This window comes from Juglans microcarpa x Juglans regia, chromosome 3S (assembly GCF_004785595.1).
Source record: "Juglans microcarpa x Juglans regia isolate MS1-56 chromosome 3S, Jm3101_v1.0, whole genome shotgun sequence".
NCBI lineage: Eukaryota > Viridiplantae > Streptophyta > Magnoliopsida > Fagales > Juglandaceae > Juglans > Juglans microcarpa x Juglans regia.
In genome coordinates, this window is record NC_054599.1 from 8,050,358 (window position 1) to 8,074,712 (window position 24,355).

General features: G+C 35.2%; 1 protein-coding gene and 2 long non-coding RNA genes across 7 annotated transcripts; all 3 read right to left on the reverse strand.

The window, feature by feature from the left end:
- Positions 1 to 14: 14 nt before the first annotated feature.
- LOC121257613 lies at positions 15 to 21,483 on the reverse strand. The gene is made up of 3 exons (XR_005939247.1): positions 21,473 to 21,483; positions 15,459 to 15,460; positions 15 to 195 (listed from the first exon to the last, which is right to left on the reverse strand). It is a non-coding gene; the product is annotated as an uncharacterized LOC121257613 (long non-coding RNA).
- Positions 8,516 to 9,179, reverse strand: LOC121257612. The gene is made up of 2 exons (XR_005939246.1): positions 8,985 to 9,179; positions 8,516 to 8,891 (listed from the first exon to the last, which is right to left on the reverse strand). It is a non-coding gene; the product is annotated as an uncharacterized LOC121257612 (long non-coding RNA).
- LOC121257611 (protein TIFY 6B-like) lies at positions 16,296 to 19,785 on the reverse strand. 5 transcript variants are annotated; one of them, XM_041158715.1, is made up of 8 exons: positions 19,459 to 19,785; positions 19,241 to 19,311; positions 18,680 to 18,831; positions 18,065 to 18,354; positions 17,865 to 17,955; positions 17,381 to 17,714; positions 17,008 to 17,065; positions 16,296 to 16,732 (listed from the first exon to the last, which is right to left on the reverse strand). In XM_041158715.1, the coding sequence occupies exons 3-8, from the start codon at positions 18,782 to 18,784 to the stop codon at positions 16,588 to 16,590; spliced, it is 1,023 nt and encodes a 340-aa protein (XP_041014649.1). In that variant the 5' UTR covers positions 18,785 to 18,831; positions 19,241 to 19,311; positions 19,459 to 19,785; the 3' UTR covers positions 16,296 to 16,587. The 5 variants fall into 5 exon arrangements, with proteins under 5 accessions (XP_041014649.1, XP_041014650.1, XP_041014648.1 ...); XM_041158716.1 differs by lacking the exon at positions 19,241 to 19,311 and having other exon boundaries at positions 18,065 to 18,174; XM_041158714.1 differs by lacking the exon at positions 19,241 to 19,311 and having other exon boundaries at positions 18,065 to 18,252.
- Positions 21,484 to 24,355: the final 2,872 nt, after the last annotated feature.

Sequence of the window (24,355 nt, forward strand, 5' to 3'; positions counted from 1 at the left end):
CTATGGTACTAACTCTAAAAAATGAAATATGTGTTCTTCTTTCTCGTTACGACCTTCAAATTGAGAATATTCGAGGTCAGTGATATAATGGAGGAAGTAATATGCGTGGTGAATGGAATAGATTACAAGCTTTATTTCTTAAAGATTGTCCATATGCATATAATATGCATTGTTGGGCTCATAAACTACAATTAGCTTCAGTTGCGATCTCTAGAGAAGCTAAACATGTTTATCAGTTCTTTGTCCATTTGACATCCATTGTTAATATTGTTGTTGATTCTTCTAAATGTAATGATGAATTACAATCTGCTAAAACTACTGAAATTGAAAATTTAATCGCTTCCAATGAGATTGAGACTAGAAAATAAGCAAATCAAATTGGTACGCTACAACAAGCTGGAGATACTAGATGGGGATCTAATTTTCAATCTGTTTGTAGCTTGATGAGGATATTTGGTGCTACTTGCTCAGTTATTGTGAATGCCATAAGCCTAGTTTCCACCATAAAAGTACTCATTTAAAAGCTGAGAGATGATGGATGGGAGTCTTTGCTTACTGATGTTAAATTATTTTGTAAAAAACATCAAATTGATATTCTTGATATGAATAGCCAATAGACTAGAGATCGAGACAAATCTCGTCGTCAAGTTGAAAAGTCATTGACAACAATGGAGCATTATTTTAGGATTGATATATTTACTACTACAATAGACTTCTAGTTGCAAGAATTGAACAATAGATTTAACGATCATATAATGAAACTTCTCATTCTTAATGCTGCTTTAAATCTTAAAAGTGCATACAAATAATTTAAAATTGATGATATATACAAATTGGTTGAGAAGTTTTATCCATAGGATTTTACTGAGCAAGAAAAATTCATTTTAAGAATTCAATTGCAGCATTATAAGCTTGATGTGCTGCATATAGATTTTCAAGATATGTTTACATTATCTAAGCTATGCAGAGGATTAGCAATTTCAAAAAATTCAAATATTTATTATTTGATTAACATGTTAATTTGTTCAGTATTAACTCTTCCTGTTTCTACCACTACTACTGAGCGAGTATTTTCTGCCATGCAACTTAGAAAAACTAGATTACATACTAGAATGGAAGATGAGTTTCTTGAAGATCATTTGCTAGTTTATATTGAGAAAAAAATTGTCAAGAATTTCACTTCAGAGATAATAATAAATAAATTTTATTCTATGAAAGATCGTCATCAAGCTTAATTTGAAGGAAAAATCATAAGTTGATATTTCATTTTCTTTTCTTTTTGTAATGGTCTCTGGCAAACTACATAAATCCTAAAGAAAACTATTTTATAAGATGATTTATAGACATTTATTTTTTGTATACAATTTTATGACGCATGATTATTATTTTTTATATAGTTACGTGCAAAAAGCATATATTATTTATACTCACACATACCACACACTATGTCAATTGCCTCCCAAAACACCAAATCCTAGTTCCACCCTTATGGTTGTGCCTAAGGGCATATCTAGTTCTAAAAGTCATCTTTGATGCATCCTCTTCCTTGACGCACAACCAAACATCCCTTAAGTCACGTTGAACTCGCACATTTAGGGCACATTAAGGTTAGCTTTCATTAGGGGTGAAAAAAAAAAAAACCACGGAACCGGTAAATTGGACTGGATCGGGTTCGGTCCGATACCGGGTTTGGTTCGGTCCAGTACTCGTTTCATTTTTCTCAAAACCAGTCAAAATCCGTTCAATTCCAGTTTTCATTTTTTTAACACTGAACCGAGCTGGACCGGGTCATGTAGGACTTTAGGCTCTCGTCCTCCTCCTATTTGATGGGATGAGGTACGCTCCATTGAAGGGCTGGTTTGATTAACTCTAAGGGCTTGTTTGCATACTAAAAATATTTCAAAATATTTGTAAATAGTAGTAAAATAGTTTGTAAATAATAGTAAAATAATTTGAGTTAATATATTCTATTAAGTTTTGAGAAATGAGAGAGCAAAGTTAAATCAAAATATTATAAAACTAAAAAATTGTTTGAATATAATTTTTAATATTACTTTTGTTTTGAAATTTGAAAAATTGTACTATTTTTTGTGTTTTGTTTAAAAGTTTGGAAAAATTGTAAGAATCAGCTAAAAAATTTGAATATTTGAAATCGATAATTGTTTTGTGTTTAAGTGATGTTTGGAAAATAAATATTTGAGAATATCTGAGAATATCCAATAACAGTTGTGTTCTCAAACGGGCCCTAATGCTTGTTTGGAAAGTGAGATGACCTCATTTCATCTCATCTCAAAACTTCTCATAATTTTTTTCTCAAATATTATTCAAAGATAAACAGTTTTCAATTTTAAATCTTCAACTTTTTACATTTAATCATTACCTAATCATTATAACTTTTACAAGCTTCTAGAAAACACAAAAAATAATAATATTTTTTCAAATGTCAAAACAAAAATTATATTTTAACAATATTTTAACTTTATAAGATTTTTATTGAATTTTTTTCCTCTCATTTCCCAAAATTCAATAAAATATTTTACTACTATTCACTAATTATTTCACTAATATTCACAAAATTTTCATCTAATCTCACTTTTTAAATGAGCCCTAAGAAATATCTAACCCAAAAGTTGAGACCCTTTATTTATGACAATAAGCCTAAGATTCCAATCCTCTATCCATTTACTACCCAACTTCAAGTCAATGCCAAATAATCTCTAGAACATTAGCTATCTAGCCAAAATACAACTTAAGCTGTGTTTAGAGTTGAATTGAGCTAAATTAAGTTGAATTTTTTATGAATAATAGTGAGTTAAAATGGTGAAGTGAGTTATATGAATCCCAACTAAAATGTGTTTGAATGTTAAGATGAATTTAGATATATTTATGGGAAGTAGAAAAAGGTTGTGGGTCTCGTGAGTAAATATGTGTTAAGTTGAAAAATATTATGGGTTCCATGTGTAAAGAAGATTTGAGTTGAGATGAATTTAATGATTTAAGAATTGAGTGTTTGGATATTAGAAGATGTTTAAATTTGAACCGAGCTGAGTTCGGTCAAGGAACCAAACGCAACGGCAACGTTTGTTTACTGAGGTGAAACATAAACCTTCTGAAATATGATAGACCATTTGTGCATATCCAAACGTGTTGTTCAGTGTGTCTCATCTCATCCAAAGCGGTTTTACAGTGTAAGAGCACTAGTAGTGAATTAGGCATAGTTAAAATTTAGTTAATTAGCTCAAAAAAAAAATACCCATATCAAACTCTCTGTATAGTAAATTATAATATTTAGATTTGGCTGGCTATAGCCAAATGAGTTAAGCTATACAACTGCCTTCGGTTCTCCAACATCACACACCGGGTAATGTGGATTTTATTTATTTTTTATTTTTTTAAAGTTAAGTAAAATGAACATTTTACTGTGTTAGTTGTCTTCCTATGCAAGCCAATTCCAAAATCCTCTCCCCTCGTCGCCCTCCTCCCGCGTTGCTTCTGTGTCTCGTTCGTCTCGTCACAATGTTGTGCCGCCGCCCACGCCAACCGGCCAAACAAGCTCCGGTTGTCCGCCACCATTTCTCTCTCTCCCAGCGTCACCATCTCGCTCGCATCTCGCTGGTGTTGGGTTATTTTTAGAGTTATTTTACAGCATCTTTCTTCCAAGTGTTAGTGTTTGTATGCATAGAAGTAATGACTGAAATCTTATTGTATTTGTCTGTCCTCTTTGTTTGGATTTTCCTATACAAAGCAATGTAATTTTTTTGATAGGTCTATATATATGGAAGGATTGGGTGGAGATTTTGGTAGTTCTGTACTGATTATTGAGATGGTTTTGGTTCAAGTTTGAAACTTTTTGACGTGCCCTGCATTGTTTTTGAATTGATTTTTAATTTTTAATTTTTTTTGTTTAATTTGAAGAATCCTTATTTGAGCTTATGTTATTATACTTGAGCTTTGGTGGGTTTGTTCTAGTGGAGGTCGATATTTAGTGTTTTATTAGTTGTTGGGTACAAGACAACTCTAGTCTACATCAGTTTTTGATTTAAATGTGGTTCAAGTTTGAACCTTTTTGATGTCCCCTACATCTTTTTGAATTGATTTTTAATATTTAATTTTTTTTTTTTAATTTAAAGAATCCTTATTTGAGCTTATGTAATTATACTTGAGCTTTGGTAGGTTTGTTCTAGTGGAGGTTGATATTTAGTGTTTTATTAGTTGTTGGGTACACGACAACTCTAGTCTACATCAATTTTTGGTTTAAATGAAGTGATCATGTGGGCTTGTTTCCATAATCTTTTTCTTAAATCATAGATTTTTATGTCAAAACTTGGAAAAAGCAAATGATAGAGCAGATTTGTACATGGTATTTGCGTCGTTAGTGATGATAGTCGAGGCTTAATGGAGATTCCTATGTGTACTTCATATCAAATGAGATACAAGTATTATTTAACTATCAACCTTTTTTAAGTGTACATGATTTAAATTTACTAGTGATGAGATAATCAGTTTTAATATTTCCTGTTATATGAGTTTTTAATACTTCATTATGACTCAGTTGAAATAGCGTGATGGATAAAGAGAAAGATGAAATGCCACTTAGGCCTTCTACATCGATCCCACAGGCACAGGTATGATACACATTGGTCATTTAGAAATGTCTATGTGTTTGACATTTCCAATTAGTTAATAAATTTTTATTTGTGTATTATAGGGATCTTGTGGTCCCGGAAATTCGTACTACCCGCCATTTATATATACATACGCATGGGGTAGCCAGGTAGATTTCCTTATAAGCTTTTTTTTTTCTTTCTTTCATGCATTTGAGTTGTTTTAACCCCGTATCAAAGTACAGCCCCCATCAATGCCACATTTTGGACCAACAATGTTCAACCCTTCGTCAAGTAATGCGGAGGAGTCGGGCCGAGTTTAAAATATTATGCTGGTAAATTTCTTTCGAACTTTCAAAATATATTTTTTTTTTCATGCATTATTTGGCTCGTTCTAACCTCGTGTCTAATTACAGCCCCCATCAATACCACATTTTAGACCAACGATGCTCTATCCTCCATCGAGTAATGCAGAGGAGTCGGGACGAGTTCAAAATATTATCCTGGTAAATTCCTTTCGAATTTTTAAAATATATTTCTTTTTTCTTTCATGCATTATTTGGCTCGTTCTAACCCGTATCAAATTACAGCCCCCATCAATGCCACCGCTTGGACCAACAATGTTTAACCCTTCGTCGAGTAATGCGAAGGAGTCAGGCCAAGTTCAAAATATTATGCTGGTAAATTTCTTTCGAATTTTCAAAAATTTTTTTTTTCTTTCATGCATTATTTGGCTCGTTCTAACCTCGTGTCTAATTACAGTCCCCATCAATACCACATTTTGGACCAACGATACTCTATCCTCTATCGAGTAATACAGAAGAGTCGGGACGAGTTCAAAATATTATACTGGTAAATTTCTTTCGAACTTTCAAAAAAATTTTTTTTTCTTTCATGCATTATTTGGCTTGTTCTAACCCCGTATCAAATTACAGCCTCCATCAATGCCACATTTTGGACCAACGATGCTCAACCCTTCATTGAGTAATGTGAAGAAGTCGAGCCAAGTTCAAAATATGAGTAACGGTATTACATTTTAACCCAATAAGTAAACATTTAGTGTGTGTATATATATATATATATATATATATATATATATAAATGGTAATCCAAATAATGCATTTTCATTTTCAGAAAATTCATTGGACGTATGTAAAGAAGGAGAGGCCGAAGGGACTGAGGTCGAGGGGACTAATGAAGTATCGAATGATGGAGTTGAGGAGCCAAAACCTGGTATGGAGTTTGCCACTGATAAAGAGCTTATGGCCTATTACAAGCGATATGTCAAGCAACAAGGTTTTGGTGTTATAACACAAAGGACGAAGAGAGAAGCAGATGGGAGTGCCAAGTATCTGACAATTGGGTGTGCGCGGGGCGGCAAGTATCATCCTAGCCACAACAATATCTCGAGGCCAAGACCAATAACGAAAACCGATTGTAAGGCGAGGATAAGTGCTCATTTGGTGAAGGGTGTATGGGTGGTAACCACTGTTGAGATTGCCCATAATCATAGTACCGTCAGCCTACAGAAGTCTAGGTTTTTTAGATCACACAAATGTTTGGATGAATACAGTCAAAGGATGCTGGATTTGAATGACAGAGCAGGTATTCGAATGAATAAAAATTTTGGAGCACTTGTTGTTGATGTAGGGGGGTTTGAAAGTCTTGATTTCCAAGAAAAAGACTTTCAGAATTTCATTGACAAAGCTAGACAGTTAAGGTTGGGTAAAGGAGGTGGTGAGACACTTACTGACTACTTTAAGAGGATGAGGTTGATCAATGATGGCTTTGTTTCTGTTGTGGATGTGGATGAAGACTTGAGAATCAGAAATGTGTTCTGGGCTGACGCACGAAGTCGAGCAGCTTATGAGTATTTCGGAGATGTCATCACATTCGATACAACATACCAAACAAATAGATATAATATGCATTTTGCTCCCTTTGTTGGGGTCAACCATCATGGGCAGTCTATACTGTTAGAGGCTGGCTTGATTTCAAGCGAGGACACAGCTACTTTTGTATGGTTGTTTCGCGCATGGTTGCAGTGTATGGATGATCGAGCTCCAAAAGCGATAATAACAAACCAAGACCGAACAATGAAGTCTGCTATTACATTGGTATTCCCAAACACTCGCCATAGATATTGTCTATGGCATATATTGCGGAAACTTCCCGAGAAATTGGGATCCCACTCCCAATTCAATAATGGGTTGAAGACTTCCATTCTTACTTCCCTATATGATTCACAGACATGCGCAGAATTTAAGGAGAAGTGGAGGCAACTAATTCAGAAGTATGACCTTGGTGATAATGCATGATTGCAAGGGTTGTACAATGAGAGATCGTTCTGGGTACTAGCTTACTTGAAATGTGTATTTTGAGCTAGCATGAGCACTACACAACGGTCTGAAAGCATGAATGCTTTCTTCGATGGATTTGTGCATTCTGGTACAACACTGAAACAATTCGTAGATCAATTTGACCATGCTTTGAGGAAGAAGGTGGAGGTCGAGACTACAGCTGATTTCATGTCCTGCAACCAAACCATCCCATGTGTATCTCCATTCCAGATTGAGAAGCGGTTTCAAGCGTTGTATACAAATGCGAAGTATAAAGAGGTCCAGAAAGAGTTGTTGGGGATGATGTGTTGTAATTGTCTATTTCTTAACAAGGAAGGTTGCATTTCCACATTTGATGTTTTGGATGAAATTACTATTGAGAATGATCATGTCAAAACCGTCAAATACACCGTTTATTATAACGAGGAGGAGTGTGAACTGAAATGCACCTGTGCATTATTTGAGATGAGGGGGATCCTTTGTAGGCATGTATTGAAAGTTTGTCAGATGAAGAAGATTCACAGTATACCAGAGAAGTACATCTTAGATCGATGGCGGAAGGATTTGAAGAGGAGATACACACCGGTCAAAAGTAGCTACGATGACATGCAGCAAAGTGCAGAAGCACGATGGTATGAGCTTGTCGTGAAACGATGTCTAAAATTAGCAACTCGTGTATCCTAGCCTGATGACCATATCAATGCATTCATGTGCCATTTGGATGAGTTTGAGAATAACTTTAAAGGATTACCATTTGAATCTGGTTCAACTAAGGTAAGAGAAAACGTGGTTGTTGACAATGATAAGAAAATATTAAGTCCACACGTTGTCCGAGGTAAAGGGAGGCCTCCATCAAAAAGGAAGGTTCCGCCTGTAGAGAAAGCTGCAACCAAAAGAAGAAAGAAACAGGTTTCAAAATTTTTTTCATATTAATTATATATTTATTGGACTGCATGCATTATTCATTCTAATAGATGTGTATTTTTTGTTTGAAATTTAGATTTGCAGGAAAATATTTGATAATGAATCACAACATGATGAGGTATCGGAAACTCAACCTAGTGCTAAAGTGGATCAACTTGGTTCTAATGTTGATGAGGTAGTTGTTGAAACACAATGTAGTACTGTCACACAATCAACACCATTGGGCAGTGAGGAAGTCGCGATTGTGCCTTAATAGTGTGATGAGAATGTTGTTGCGACGTTGTAGTTATGTTTATTTTGGGTGTTGTGATGAAATATGTTGGATTTTGTGGTGATTTGTAAAGAATGTAAATATGGTCGATAGGTTTGTAAAGAATGTTTTGTAAAAGAATGTATATGGGTTTTGGAAAGAATGTCTATGGGTTTTGTAAAGAAAATGGACAGATTCTTATCACTGGACACATTTTTTTCCCCTACATAGGTTATGAAAATGGACAAATTCTTATCACTGGATAGATTCTTATCACTGGACACATTTTTTTCCCCTGCTTAGGTTATGAAAATAGACAGATTCTTATCACTGGAGAGATTCTTATCACTGGACACATTTTTTTCGACATTCATGTACAGTACCATTCTCACAAATACAAAAAGTTAACATCCATTACTATAAGCAAATCATTCCATAATTACAAAATATTCATAGAAAATTTTGCAATTACAATAAGGGTCGATACATCTATCATCCGAACAAACCAAAAACTATTACAATAGAACAAACCCAATACAGACACAATAATATACGACCACATCTATTTTCTACGATCTGCCTTCGAACTTCTTCCTTTTGGATGTTCAAATTGTTCTCTGTTTGTATTAGTTTATCTTCTTTTCTCGACACCTCATACTCGCGCAACAATAAATCATCCTTTCCATTTCGGAGTGCATTCTCTCTTGTTATAAATTTCTCCTCTATCAATTGAAGTATATCGGCCCATATGAAGAATTGACAACTTGATTCTCCCTGTATACAATGCAAGAATTTCAAACATTAAAATGTGACAACTGTGTTGTAATTGGCAATTATTTATAGAATAATAATAATAAGTTGGCTTACCATTTTATACTTCGAGCAAGCATAAAATTTTCTTCCTAGATTTTTGTTAGTTTGGGAGGTCTTTAGTAGTGCTTTCAAACCACACCAACAAGTTGGTGCTTCCATTTGAAATGCATCCACTATGTATGATGATGATTGACTCGATGTCATAGTTGATATAAATGACAACCTTTGCTGAAGCAAATAGAAACAGCTACTGAAGCATTTGGAGTAACCTTTGTTTGAGGCATGAAACCCCACGACAAGACCCACATGCCCTTTTCACATCATATATGCTACCTAGCACTAAGCCAAAAACAGAGAGACTATCGTGGGTGACTGCTACCTCCCATGGAAATTTATCGCCATTACAACCTATTTCAGCTTCCCTTCCCCCCTGAGTTTGGATGCTTATTCAATACAACCTTTCAAAATATAGATTTCAGAACCATTAATGATTTCAGATCATTCTCCATGAAGGCATCCTTCATTTATTTTTCAGTACATATTCAAATGATGTTATTCGACTTTAGTCACCAAAAATCCAATGTAACCCTTTATTCAACACCTACTGGTACCTGCAAAACATGCGTTTGTGCAATACATAACTTCGAATGAGATTAAGAATATTCATAATTCTATAAAAAAAAAAAAAAAAACTGGATGGTGTGAATAGGCAATGCTATACTTTTGGATTTAAGAAATTTGGCAGCATCTCATATGAGAATCAATAACTTCTGCGCTTTAGTGATGGTATGCGGCACGAAGGATTGAGTAAGAGTGTCTTCGATCTTTCCAATGAATGGTGTGAATAAACAGTTCTAGGTTTTTGTATTTGATTGAGATCTCTTTCATACAAAAAGAAAATTCATGTACTCTACACATTTTCCTTAAGCAAGAACTACTTTTCACAGGACTATAGACAACATACACTTTTTTTTTTTCACATTTTCTTCTTAACTTGAGATATAGGTTGTAACATACATAGCCAATTGTCTTGGTGAGTGCTTTGTTTTCAAGCAGGATACTATGTTTTCTGTTTCAGGTCATTGCAAATAGTCATGTTGTGCATCACTGAATGAAAATTTTCCTCAAATTTTAACTTTAGTACCTCTTTGTTTAAAACTCCAAAATTGAAAGAAGTGAAAAGAAATTTCACCACAATCCTGGCTGTATCAATGTACCCATCAAAACTTACTTCTAGAGGAAAGAAATCAACATACCCGTTAAAAACTTTATCGTTCTTTTTGTTCTAATCCAATCTTGAGAATGTGCAAATTATCCCCTGCATAGCAGTGGATCTGAGTAGTCATTCTACAATCTTCCTATGAACTTATTTGTGCTTTACAATAAAAACATTTTCACAAATTTTATGAGCTTCACTTATATCTTCCTTTTTGTTTATGATTCCTTTTGGTCTACGGAGAGAAAAAGGGTTTGTGGTAAAGAACTCCTCTAGCATTTACAAACTATGGATATAAAGGCAACGGCAAACTACAATCAAGACTAGGAATAAAATTACCCTAAAAAAGAGAAAAATCTAAAAGGTTTTCTTACCAGCATGCTCGGAGAGATGATGACCTTCAGCAGCTTCCCATTTGCCGAACTGCTCTCCACATTTATGGCAAATCACTGTAGAAGACCCATTAGACTCTGTCTCAAGAGAGACCCTATTGCTTGAATGAACTCCACCACCACCAAAAACAGCAGAACCCCCTAATCCATACCCTTCTTTATCCCAACAAAAATACAAACGAAATGGTGGCCAGTGTTAGGGCTTTATCATGAACTGGATTTCGAGGGGAATCTCTAAGATCTGTTAGGGTTTTTCTCGAGAGATGGTATTGGCGGGGGAGAGGGATTCGGCAGAGGGAGAGGAGTGAGGGTAAGAGATCTGATTTGCGTGAGGGAGACGGAGATGGAGGCGATGGGATCTGAAGGTGGGTTACGAACAGAGGGAAGTGAGGGAGACGGGGAGGAAGGGACTCAACTGGACATATGCAAATGCAGAGATCTGATTTGCATGAGGGAGATAGAGACAGAGGCGATGGGATTTGAAGTTGGGTTACGGATAGAGGGAAGTGAGGGAGACGGGGAGGAAGGGACTCAACTGGAGCGATGCAGATGCGTGCTGCGTGCGAAGTGCGAACCCCGTCTGAGAGGAAAGTGAGAAACCGTGACGTGGCGATCAAACTGGGTTCGCCACGTCATAGTGTGTGGTGTTGTAAGGTGAACCGGCCTAAGAATAGATTTTCTCATAGCGAAATATAGCCAGCCAAAATCGCTGCCAGATATATATTTGTTTCACATAAAATATTCTTTATGCTCTTTTTGGTGCTACCACTTTTCACCATGCACCTAGCATTTACAGATTTTTTGGCGCTACCATCTGAGCAAATCATGTTATAGGGAGAAATATAATTTTCGTAATTATTCTTCTACATCTGATGTGATTATTTATGGTTATACCAAGGCATGTGGACTTTTTTAATTATAATAAATCAATATTTCAATTACTATTAGAAATAAAATAAATGTAAAAGTTAAAATTAATATTTTAATAGAATATTGATAGATTTAAAAAGTTTATTATTTGATGTTATTGAAAAGTGACTAGTTAAATAAGAAAAAATGAATTTACTAGTCAAATTTTAGCTAAAAAATGGCTAGACCACTACTAATTAGAGTCGAGTATTGGCATTGGACTTATCAAATAAGTATCATCTTTAAAATTTGATAAATTTGTGTTTAAAATCACTGTATTTGATTCAGTGTCTACTAAAATCTTCAACTTTGAGCTAAAGTACATTTAAGTTAATCTCCAAATTTGAAGACTAACTGTTCACACTTTATAACTATTATTTTATTTACTTAAATTATTGTTTTTCAATTTTGAGCCACAATATATTTAAGTTGAGAAACAATAATTTAAATATCAAATTAAATTATTAATTAATATATAGTTAATGTAATTGTAAAATATGAAAAAAATAAATTAAAAATATTATTATTAAAAAAATAATATTATATTATTATTTTGACTAATCCAATTATCAATCCAATGTGGGGTTATGGCTAGGGAGATTTTAGATTTATAGAAAATATGTACTTTTAATTAAATTTTAGAGATAAATTTGATGAAACCAATACCGATGCTCTAACATTGGCTTCATCAAAGTTATATAATCTTCAAAATTTGATGAAAATTACATGTTTTCTATAAATCCAAAACCTCTATAACCATAACTCCACATTAGATTAGTGAAAATAATAATATAATATTAATTTTTAATAATAATATTTTTATTTTTATTTTTCAAAATTTTCAATTACACTAACTATATGTTAATTAATAATAATATTTCTTTCTTCACAGTTTTCAAAACTGAACACGAAAATGAAAGTGAAACGGCTTTGAGGGAAGTGAAAATCGTGAGAAATGGAAATTGGAAAGCAAAGCAGTTAGTGTAATTTTTATGATAAAAGATTACTTTTGAAGGTGAACAATACATCTTCAAATTTGAAGATATACTTAAAATTACTGTAACTTCAAGCTTTTACTTTTTAAAGAAGCCAATGTAGATAATTTTATCTTCACTTCTTCAAATTCTAAAGATGCGTTGGATTCTGAAGATGCTAATGCCAGTGCTCTTGGGTAAGTTTGAGAAGTAAGATAAAACGAGAATTTTGTGAATAATAGTAAAATAGTTTGAGTTGAGTATCTTTTAGATTTTGGAAAAGGTGGAAAGAAAAATTTGAATAAGAAATATTATAAAATTAAAATATTGTAAAAATATAGTTTTATAATATTATTTTTGTTTGAGATTTGGAAAAGTTAGAAATTTTTTTATTTTTTATTTAAAATTTTGAAAAAATTGTAATGGTTAGTTTGAAAAGGTTGTAATAATTAGTTTGAAACTTTTGTATTTGAAATATATTTGAAAATAAGATAAGATGAGATAAAATGAGATTAAATAGGAATTTTATGTCTCATCCCATGCCCCAAACCTGGGGGTTCTTTTTAGATGTTGAGTTGAGTTGAATTGAGATGAGTTGAGTTGAGTTCTTTATAAATAATAGTGAGTTGAGATGATGTAATGAATTTTGAAGGGCCCAACTAAGATGAGTTTAGATGTGTTTAGATATTAAGATGAGTTTAGATGTATTTATGAAAGTTAAAAAAATTAAAGATCCTACGCGTAAAAAATTATTGAGTTAAAAAAAATTGTGAATTTTTGTGTAAAAAAATTTTGAGTTAAATAATATTTAATAATTTAAGAGTGAGTGTTTAAATATTAAATTCAACTTTAAATAATTCTGAACAGAATTATTGTGGTACGTTCCAATGTCCAAACGGGGCCTGATCAGATGACAAGTCCCTGACCCAAAACACAGAGAGACACGGTCAGACTCCTCAGCCTCAACTGTTTCCTCTCTCATCCCGTGTTGCCCTCGTTTGGTTTCTTCTTCCGTAGATCACCATCCCCTTCCTCCTTTGTTCCCCAAGGCCGACACATGCAAACCCTAGGTCCCAGCTCAGCCATCTCACTGTTGTACCCTGCAAAAGGAGAATGTCTCCATGCAAACATCTCATCTTTGACTGGCTCTCGTCAACTGTTGGGTCGTCACTCATGCCACTGGTTCATGCATGCATGGTGCAGTGGCTTGATCGCGGGTGGCTGTCCGTTGCGGAAGGAAGTGGCTGTCCATGACTACTGCGGCGTGGAGGAGAGAACGAAAAGGTGCTCTGTTTTGATGAGTACAAAACAAAGGGTGAGCAGCGCCGTGAGTGGAGGCTTGCCAAGAGAAAAGTAGCACGACAGCGGAATCTGCCGTGCGTGAAAAGCGGGTGTGACTGTTGGGGATGGTGGTTGACAATGGGAGGTTTGCTGCGTATAACAGACGGAGACGGTGGCTTGCTGGCGTGCGTGGAGGCTTGGGTGTGAGCTTCCAATAGGTGGTGTTGCGGTTTACGGAGGAGTAGTAGTGGTAATGGGCTTCTAGGGGTGTCTGCTGGTTTGGTAGTGTTGCGGCTTGCCTTGGGAAGGGGTTGGGTTGCTGGGTAATGCCAAGTGCGGTGGTTTCTTTGGTGCAGGAGAGGGCTCGGCAGATGTATACAAATAAATATAGTTGTATACATTATATTTATGGAAATTGTATGTATACAACTATCCAAAGCAAAACTCCTGTGCAAATTTACAAATAGTCTACGTAGATATATTTATTTAGGTCTAAACTGCTTTCAAACTACACTTGTATGATCATGGTAGATGGACATCAATTTCAGCAGAGAAATCAATGGTTAAAAGGTATTCTCTTTGTATGCTTATGTGCACTTGAATTTCTTATCGTAGCAATAAAATTACATATTATTTATTAAAAATAAAAAAAGAAAATTCAATGGTTAAAAGTATGGATTTAAAGGCTCAAAACAATAATTCCACATATTCATGTCTCAAAGTTGTTAATAAACTGTCATATATAGTTCTTATAATTATAGGGAGGCATAAAATCATTTATCACCATGTATGACATGATGATGATGATGATGATGATGAAGATCATAGACGACAAGAAAAATCACAATTGGCAACAGAACTGAATAGACCTAATCATCCAAAAAACAGAACACAGAGCCTTCTGATCAGTTTCATCACATTAATATCATAACCACATAGGAACACTTAGCTCATTTGGATTTGAAATTCACTTCAATTCATCTCATCATTATAATTTTTTTAAATTCCTATACAAAATATAATAAACAATTCAACTTTTTAAAAATATAAAACAATAATAATATTAAAAATAATATTATAATAATATTTTATTCAACTCATTTAAAACTATCTCAACTCATCTTTGAATCCAAACAAACTCTTACAGCAACAGCCTAAAACCGGTACTACATTTATTGCTTTTACAGGGATATTTTGAGGTCCCTCAGGAACTGGAAGGGCAGCAAGAAGAAGAATGAGAGGAAGCAATTCCCTGTGGCTAAACTTATTGGCAACGACAAGGACAAGAAGAAGGCAGAGGGAGTAGTGGAAGTGATGGGGCCTGGAGGTGGTGTAGGGATAGGGTGTGGTGCTGGAAATGGAATGGGGTTTGGGTTGGTCGGAGAGATTGGCTATGTGGGGGATGGCCGTGGAAGGAACCATGATCTGCAGCTGGTTTTTGGGCTTGGAATCGGTTGTGGTGCTGGTTTGGGTTTTGGATTGGGTCTTACTTTGGACTCCTAAAGCAGAGCTCTTCAGATTCAAATTACTGATCATGCAAAAAACAGAGCAATTGTACAGATATTTTATTTTTCATGAGCTACAAGTTATTGGAGAAAAATCAGTATATTTTTCATTGTTTATTATTTTTTTCAATTTATAAATTACTTATTATTATTATTTTTTTATAAAATGTTGATTATCATGGTATGAGCATGTGAATGTTGTGTATGGACTATGATTTGAGATTTCATCTACATGTCTATATTACAACAACTGCTCTTCATTCTCATTACTCATTGCTTTTTCTTTTACACGCTACATGAAACAAATAATGACAATTTGAAATTACAATAAAGATTATTATTTTTTTTATTAAGAAGAATTCATTTTTTTTTTCTTTTGTGGATTAGTGATGGGACCAGATTTCATTAATTTTGATGAGATACTATCAATTGTTATCTCTATAGATAATTCTTTTTTTTTTTTTTTTTTTTTTACAGAAAAAAGTATTTCTTTTATAGGCATATATATATATATATATATATATATATCTTTTCGAAAAGCCTTCAGGTGTGTTTTTTTTTACTAGATTTTGTAAAAATAGATAGAAAAATTTGGATAAAAGTTATTGAAAATAAATAAATAAATTTGAAAAGTTGTTTGAATAAAATTATTTTGAGAGTAATATTATTTTTTTTGTAATACTCATTTTTCTGTGTTTTTTACTTTTCAATAAAACCTCCACAAATAATTTGATTTACTTTTTCAGAAGATAAATTAAGATTGAAAGAAGACTATATTTTGATTTTGATTTTTTATTTTTAATTTTGAAATATTTTCTTTGGAAGTGCCAAAACATTAGCAATATAATAATACTTGACAATTGGAGAATGTTAAACTTGATGATGGTTCTCTTTCCAGGTACATAAAACGTGCCAAAAACCCCATATGTGAAGTTCAAAATTTAAAGAAGATACCCTTCCCCATTTTCAAACAATCATGGCTTCATGTTTTCACCTGTTTAAGGGACGAGACTGAGAGACCACCCCTATCCTATGACCAACATGACCCAAGTAGCCTTTCTGATGAACCCCTTCAGTACCAAAAACAATACAAAATAGTAAGGGAGAGGCCCTACACCAACTATATAATCTTAGACATACAATTATTTCCACAATGTGACAATACATGAACTGTTACAATCCGTGATAAATGTCATGGTATCAGTAGCACTGATCAGACATCATTCAAAATAAGGAGGGAGAGGCCCTACACTAGCTATATATAGCAACTTGGTTAAGTTTCCAGATTAAACATAGTCATGTCCACAAGTTCTTGGAAGGAGAATGGAATCCATCTGCCTCATACAACATAAATCTGCAATAATACCTTCCTAATTGGCCTCATACACGATCATGGTTACTCTCCTTGCTTTCTGAGAGACAACCAGTGCCTGCAGCAGTACTGGCGAAGTTTGCACCATCACATTCTTGGGCAGTGCACTCGGTAGAATTCTTGCCAAGGTTGTATGGTGCTGCATTCATTGCCCTGCATGCATGAAGAAAGGCCTCAAATCGAAAACAGCTTTACAGCTTTCTAATACCCGTGATATTACTTGATATGAAGCAGCTTTCTAATTCAGGACGCAAATCCAATTGAACGTATAGATTTTAAAATAATGTATCAAGATGGCCCCTTGGATGTGCAAATAGGTAGACAGAAAGCTCAATCATATGTGCTAACTTTCATTAAGAAGGTCCTAAATTACTCTACAAAGGTTTTCATGAGTTATGAGAAGAGAGAGAACTTGAACCCTAACTGACCTTTCCTTCCGCTTCTCCAAAAATCGAGCCAACGATGCTTTACGTGCCTGTGGAACAGCTGCATGGAGAATAGAATATCATTCCTATGAAGTCATGCAAGATTCTAAATCTAATAGGTATCATTAATCCTCATGATGGGACACGGATATTGACAGCTTCAGGATTGAGATAATGATACATGCTGAAAATTAAAGCCTCTTTCTCTCTCTCACAGCAAAGGAGGCTTGAGAATCATTCACAGTTTTTACATGTGAAATTGTTCATGTCAATTACAATATGTTCATGAATAACCGCAATAAACTTCAGTATGCTCAACAAAAGGTTGCAACATAACAAGGTTCAGAGTTTTGTTGGCAAATATGTCAATTCTTACCGGATGGCAACATAGAGGTTACAGTAACAGATCCCACAACATTAGCTTTCTGAGGCTCCACTTTGCTAACAGGAGTTATTGAAACTCCAGTGGTTTTAGCTTCCATCAATTCATCATTGCTAGTGGACCCACTTAGTGACTGGGCACCAGTATGCGAAGAAACAGATAAAGGGCTTGAAAGACCTGAGCAAGGCTGTGTGTTTTTGGGCTGGTTCAAAGGAACACCATCACCAACTGCCAATTTTGAGCTGGGTGCCTGAACTTGAGCTTTTGGATGGGCTGTATTAAAAGTTATAGAAGACCCATTCCCAGCCAGAAACATCATAGCCTGAGCCTGGAAAAGATGTCTCAATTTAAGCTCACCTATTACCCAACAGGAAGTTGATAAACAGCACTGTTTATGTTCTGAGTGTGTGTGTAGTCCTCTGTGTCTGTGTGTGTGTGTGTTAGAGAGAGAGAGAGAGAGAGAGAAGGGTGGGGTTACCTTCTCAGGGGTTATGTCATCATAGACATGCACGGCACCTGCATAAAAGATGGTCAATTGAGCAGGAGACCCAGAAGCCTTGACACCGTTCCTACAAGAGATGTTTTATGTAAGACATTCATCCCACAAAATAATTAAGTTGTGTGAGAAAATAGTTCAGTGATTTAAGGAAAATTTTTAAAAAACAAAAAATAAACTACCATGGCTCAGTTGTCCCAGCAATGGAAGCAACAGTGGGAATACTTGAATGTGGAGCTGTAACCGGAATTCCTCCCAGTAATGGTTGCTTCACAGTAGTGCCAACCAAATTCTGCCCAGAAGCAAAATGATTCTTGAAGAAAGGGTTTCCAACCGGAATTGAAATTGCTTGGTTTGCAACAGAAAACATCTTCACATCATGAGGATGGTGCACGAAATGCGCATCATGTTGCACAGGATAATAAGTCAGGGAAAAATGAGTGCCACCTTGCTTATCGTGATTGAGGAACTTCTATATGATAAAATAAAATAAATATAAAAAAAATGTGGGGAAGGGTAGTAAAATATTAGTTGAGACTTGAAGAAAACGATATGATGTTGATAACCAACCAATGAGGTGCTTTAACAGGACTCGAAAGATTCTTTTTTTCCTCTTCTTTTTCAATGATATTTTATGCCATAAGAATGACTCTGTTCAAATGCTGCGTTAAAAAAAAATTGAATTTTTCTGAAATCTTATTTATGCAAAAATAAAGTACAATGATTTCTGTTCTGTCTCAAACAATCCCTTAAAAATGCACAAGAATATATTAAATAAGAAATGAATAATACCAAACCTGAATTTCACCCACAGACCGCTTTTTACTGGTATCAAAAGCATCTGTAGTAGTGGAGATATTCGTAAATCCAGATGACATGAGAGCATCAGTCTTGAAAGACATCAAATGAGAAAGGGCAGAGGCCTTGTTTGAGAATTGCCATTGTAAACCTTCACATTCGGTAAATCCCACAGACCCTCAGAAAATTATCAACAATTCTCAGCTAGATACACTACAGTATATACCTTCCAGTTTATAACAATACAGACATGAGAAGAAAGCAAAAGGGGAAAAAATAAAAAAGAATAAATAAATTAGATAACTCCGAAGAGAGTGATTTCCTTTTCTTTTCGAGTCACAAACAAAAACGTTATACGGGTATTCCTTCTGGGTATCCATCCACAAACTAAACAGCTTAAAAAGTAAAATTAACAAGATTCATTAGGATTCACAAAATTACTAGTACTAGGTGGATATTTTGAGAAAATTTTTTACATGTTGTCCCCCCAAATAATTCCAAACTCGAAATATTAAACTTTTATGGAACCCAATTAAATGAAAAAAATATTCTGGTCTAACCTGCAATATTCAGAGAAAGAATTTTGAATCAAGAACAAAAAGGGCACTTCTTTCTCTGAAAATGGGTCGGCCTAGAAAAGCATTTAATTTTCATTCAGATGTTTAATTTTTAATAGTCATGCACATAAATTTACCAGCTAGAATGAATTATATAGACATGCAGAAGTGATGAAAACTATTCAAGATTCCATTGACATAAGCATATAATAAGAACATACCCGGGTCTTTGCACCCATCATTGTGAATCTCCTCCTTCACCACCGCCAAGGATTCTTTCAGGCTCAAACCCAAGAAATCTCTCTCCATATCGGACCACAAAAACCAGAAAAAAAAGAATTCTAAAAAGGAAAAACCCACCTGAAAAAAGCTAATATGTACTTTACTCACCCACCAAATCCCTCCTTGCTCACATGAACTCGAAGAGAAAGATGAGAGGCAAAGCCCGAAAAAGCTTCAAACCACAACAAAAGACAGAGAAGGAGAGAGAAAGAGAGTGAAAGATATATTAATTCGTGTGTGCTGTGGTGGAGTAGTTTTAATGAAATCTTCACCGATCCTTTACGCACTCCTATCAGCAGGTGGTTGAGTTACCTATATATCCGGTTGGATGACCGGTTGGTCCGGTTTTGTACCACGTGCGTGAAACTTTAATTCACACATTGGCTGAGGCTCATACCTGTAAGTGATAGTACCAAAGTTCTGTACCGCAAGCTACTCTGATAAGTGTGCCAAGCACGTGACGAGTTCGTCGCGTGAATCAAGTATCAATGGGCCGCCCCTCGTAATTTACTCGTTTATTTTCTCTCGACATTTTGTACGGTTCAGACAGAGATAAGCTCGTAATATAGATTCCTTCCATATATTCAATTTTTAAATAATTAAAAATCACAATCATAAGTCACATCAGTATAAATATTAAAAGAAATCATTCAAAGAAATAAATGTTTAAAGAATAAAATAAAGTTACGAAATAAAAAAAATTCTTAAGATTTTACTTTTCTTACGTCACATTGTACATGATTATTTATTTATTTATTTATTAAATGTGTAATATATATGATTAGTAGAATAATTTTTTTTTAATTTAATAAGAATAAAACAAGAAAAATAAAAAATTAAGTCTGATATGTGTTATAAAAGTGATGAGTAAAATAAGATAAAATAAATTATATTTTTAAAAATATAGAGTTAACTTATAATTTTAAAAAATAAAAATATATTTATACAAAAATTAGTAATAATTGAAGGGCGACAACCCTGGTCATTCATTAGATATAGATAAATTCATAGACATCTGAAGCTATATAACGTTCTTTGCTTCTTAATTAAGACTTTTTTAAAAAGATCTTTTTAGTTAAGGCTATGTTTACATGTTGAGATAATTTAAGATAATTTGAATTGATTTATAAATAGTAATATTTTGTCGATCTCGTTGAGACGTGTTTAAATATAAATAAGTTAAAATATATATTTGAATGTATAAAATAGATTAAAATGAGTTTAATATTTTTTTATAAAAAATTAAAAAAATAGTGAATTTTAAAAATAATTAGTTTGGAATGACTTATAGGCTTCAATAACCTAAATGCTTTATAAATAGATAAAAGAAACGTGGGAACAAAGAAAATCTGAATCCCAAAAAGTAAACAAAAAGCAGTTAGAAGAACAAAAGCAAAATAAAGTAGTAAAGTCTTCTCTACATTGTTAAACGAGGTTTGGATTGAAATCTTGAAGGAACATGTGTCTATAGAAGATTTTTTTTTTACAAAGAAGCCTGACTGCAAATTATAATCAACTTTGATAAGTCAAAAATAAGCAAATTAAAACGGCACATAACGATTTGGAATGTTAAATTAGCCGTATTTATAATAATGGCCCATTTCTTGATACTTGATCAATAGGAAAGTTATGAACCAAAACATTTTGAGTCCTTTTTAACTCGTACCACTATAATTCGAGGAGTTATATTGGTTTAGTCTAAACTAGGGGCTCAAGGCCCATTATCGATAAGAGATAGTTACTCAAAGGAATGGTGTAACTTAACGCAGATCATAGCCGTCCTAGTTATTATAGAGGGATAAATCTTACATTATGAAGATGGATGACGTGATGATTAGATAATTTCAATACATCAGAGATAAATCTTTTAATGGCTAAGTATTGTGCAAAGTCAATCAGTTTATGGTACTCATCTAGTATTCTTTATGCCTATATATATGGGCAATAGGTAACCTTAAAATAATCTAATTAAGCATTCTTGAATGATTATCTCTCACTTATTGTTGACTTAAGCATCAAAGGTGTCACAGGCACACCGTACCATCCACTTAACGATTGCATGACCATGCAGAAGAGAATGACCGAATTGGCGGGCACTGGAGAGCTTGAGTGAATGGTTGCGGAGCAGGCAAAACCCAAACAACGATTTGAGATGACACAACCCTTATAGAAGTAGCAGTCTGGATACGCGGTGCCCATCGAGGGAAGACACCCGTAATAACGACAAGAACAGGACGCCTCAGACTAACGATAGGGACAAGACCCCCTAGGTGAAATCAAGACAATAGTATGCAGATTCGCTGGGGGCAATGCATCCTCATCTAGCAAAAGGGTGCATGCCCGAAAGGCAAGATACGAAGAAATTTATTTAACAGAAAGGTTGCCCAAGTACCAAAAACTTGACGTCTCAGTGGCTATCTTCTTCGAGGAAGAACATTGTGAAAGAGTATTGTACCCTCATGATAATGCGCTAGTGGTAACCCTCCTAGTCGCTAATTAAACTACCAGGCGCATCCTCATCGACAATGAGAGCTCAATAGACATATTATTTTGGGAGGCTTTCGTAAAGATGGGCATAAATGCCACTAAGTTGAGACCCTCGCAACACCGTTGAAGGGTTTCTTTGGGGATCGGATCTAACCGATGGATGCTATTACCGTCCCAGTCATGGAGGGAAAAGGGATGCGTACTGCAACCACCATGACTGATTTCTTAGTCGTGAAGGCGCCTTCCTCATATAATGCTATGTTAGGGTGACCAACATTAAACAATGTCAAGGTGGTTACGTTCACGTACCACCTCAAGATGAAATTCCCAACTAAAGGTGGAGTCGAGTAAGCATGAGGCGAGCAAGTCCTAGCACGGGAATATTATGTGCAGGAATTGATGAGCAAAGGAGAAGAAGTATGCATTACCGGAAGCGGCGACCACCAGGCCGCCTAGGAGGATGCTTGGAGCACATTGCCCCCACCCCCATAATCCTTTTGTACGTGGGCATAGAGGTGAATGAGCCCTTGGTGATCGTAACGATATACCCAGATCGCCCCAACACAACAAAGCAGATTGAGACTAAGATTTTTCTAGAAGATCGAGAGGCTCTAAAACAATTATTAGTAGAGCATTGGGATGCATTCGCCTGGACTCACAAAGATATGGCTGGGATTGACAACAACGTTATTGAACACCAACTGTGCATGGACCCCATGCACAAGAAGGTGCGCCAAAAGAGAAGATCATTCAACACAAAGAAATACACAACCATCACTAAGGAAGTAGAATGCCTGCTCGCTGCAGGGTTCATCAAGGAAGCCCATTACCTAAAATGGTTATCTAATGTCGTCCTGGTAAAAAAAACAAACATGAAAAGGAGAATGTGCATGGACTTCACCGACCTAAATAAAATCTGTCCAAAAGATAACTTCCCCTACCATGAATTGATCCCATCGTAGACGCCACTACAAGGCACAAGATGTTGAGCTTTATGGATGCCTATTTAGGTTATAACCAAATCTGAATGTACCCAGCAGATGAAGAGAAGACCTCATTTATCATAGACCGTGGTTGTATTGCTACTAGGTCATGTCATTTCGTCTGAAGAACGTAGAGGCAACCTACCAGAGGCTAGTCCACCGGATGTTTAAGAACCAAATATGGCAGACCATGGAAGTTTATGTGAATGACCTGTTAGTTAAAAGTAAAAAGCCTGCCCAACATCTCGGGACCTAAGAGAAGCGTTCACAATACTATGGTAGTACAAGATGAAGCTGAACCCATTAAAGTGAGCATTTAGAGTAGGGTCGGGTAAGTTTCTAGGGTTCATTGTATAAAAAAAGAGGAATTGAATGCTCTGCAGAAAAAATTGAAGCAATCATGAATATGAAGCTACCAAAGAGCCTAAAGGATACTCAACAGCTGGCAGGAAGAATTGCAGCCTTGAACAGGTTCATATCCAGATCTATGGACAAATGCCTCCCCTTCATTAGGGTATTGTGGAAGGTACACCCCTGGAACAAGGAGTATGACGAAGCTTTCCAAAAGCCGAAGCAACATTTGAACGATCCACACTCTTGAGGCAACCTATAGAAGGAGACACACTTTTTACGTATCTAGCGATATCCCCACACCGTTTCAATCGTCTTTGTCAAGAAGGGGTGGTGCAATTGCTCGTGTACTACACAAGTCGCACCCTAAGAGCATTGGCATTGGACTAGCCAAATGTCAATATAAGTCTAAACTTTAGTTAGATATTAGAAAAAACTTTCACATTGGACTGACCAATGATCAAAAGCTTAAAATTTGAGTTACAGTAAAAACACAAGACTCTTCAATGTTGACTAGTCACTGTTTACATGCCAAATATTATTTTATGATTTTCTATACCCTCGTTCCCTCGTTCTTTTCTCTCTCTTCGACCCGCGTATATCCTTGTTCTTCCCTCCTCTTCCTCCATTTTTCTTCCTTTCGCCGATTCTCTCCCTCTTCTCTCCGTTTTCTTCCTCGATTGAGATTATCGGACCCGCGTCTGCCAAATACTATCACTCTCTGTTTTCTTTCTTGATCGAGATTATCGAATGTCGTAGGCTCTAAGCTGATATGGGTTTGTGCTGAAATTGCGTTTGGTTGTGGTTTTGTGGAGTTTGGAGAGTTAGTTTTGTCCTTGCGGCTTTCGTTTTTTCTAGATCTTTTCCTTGGAAAGGGTGTTTTGGAAGCCAATGCCACTTTGAGGAGACTTTGGAGGACTTGTTTGGTGTTTATTGAAGTGAACGGAAAAGAGAGATCTCCATGTCGGGGGCTGGCCTTGAAGATGTCTTGCTCTGCACCTCTCTTGCTAGCTAT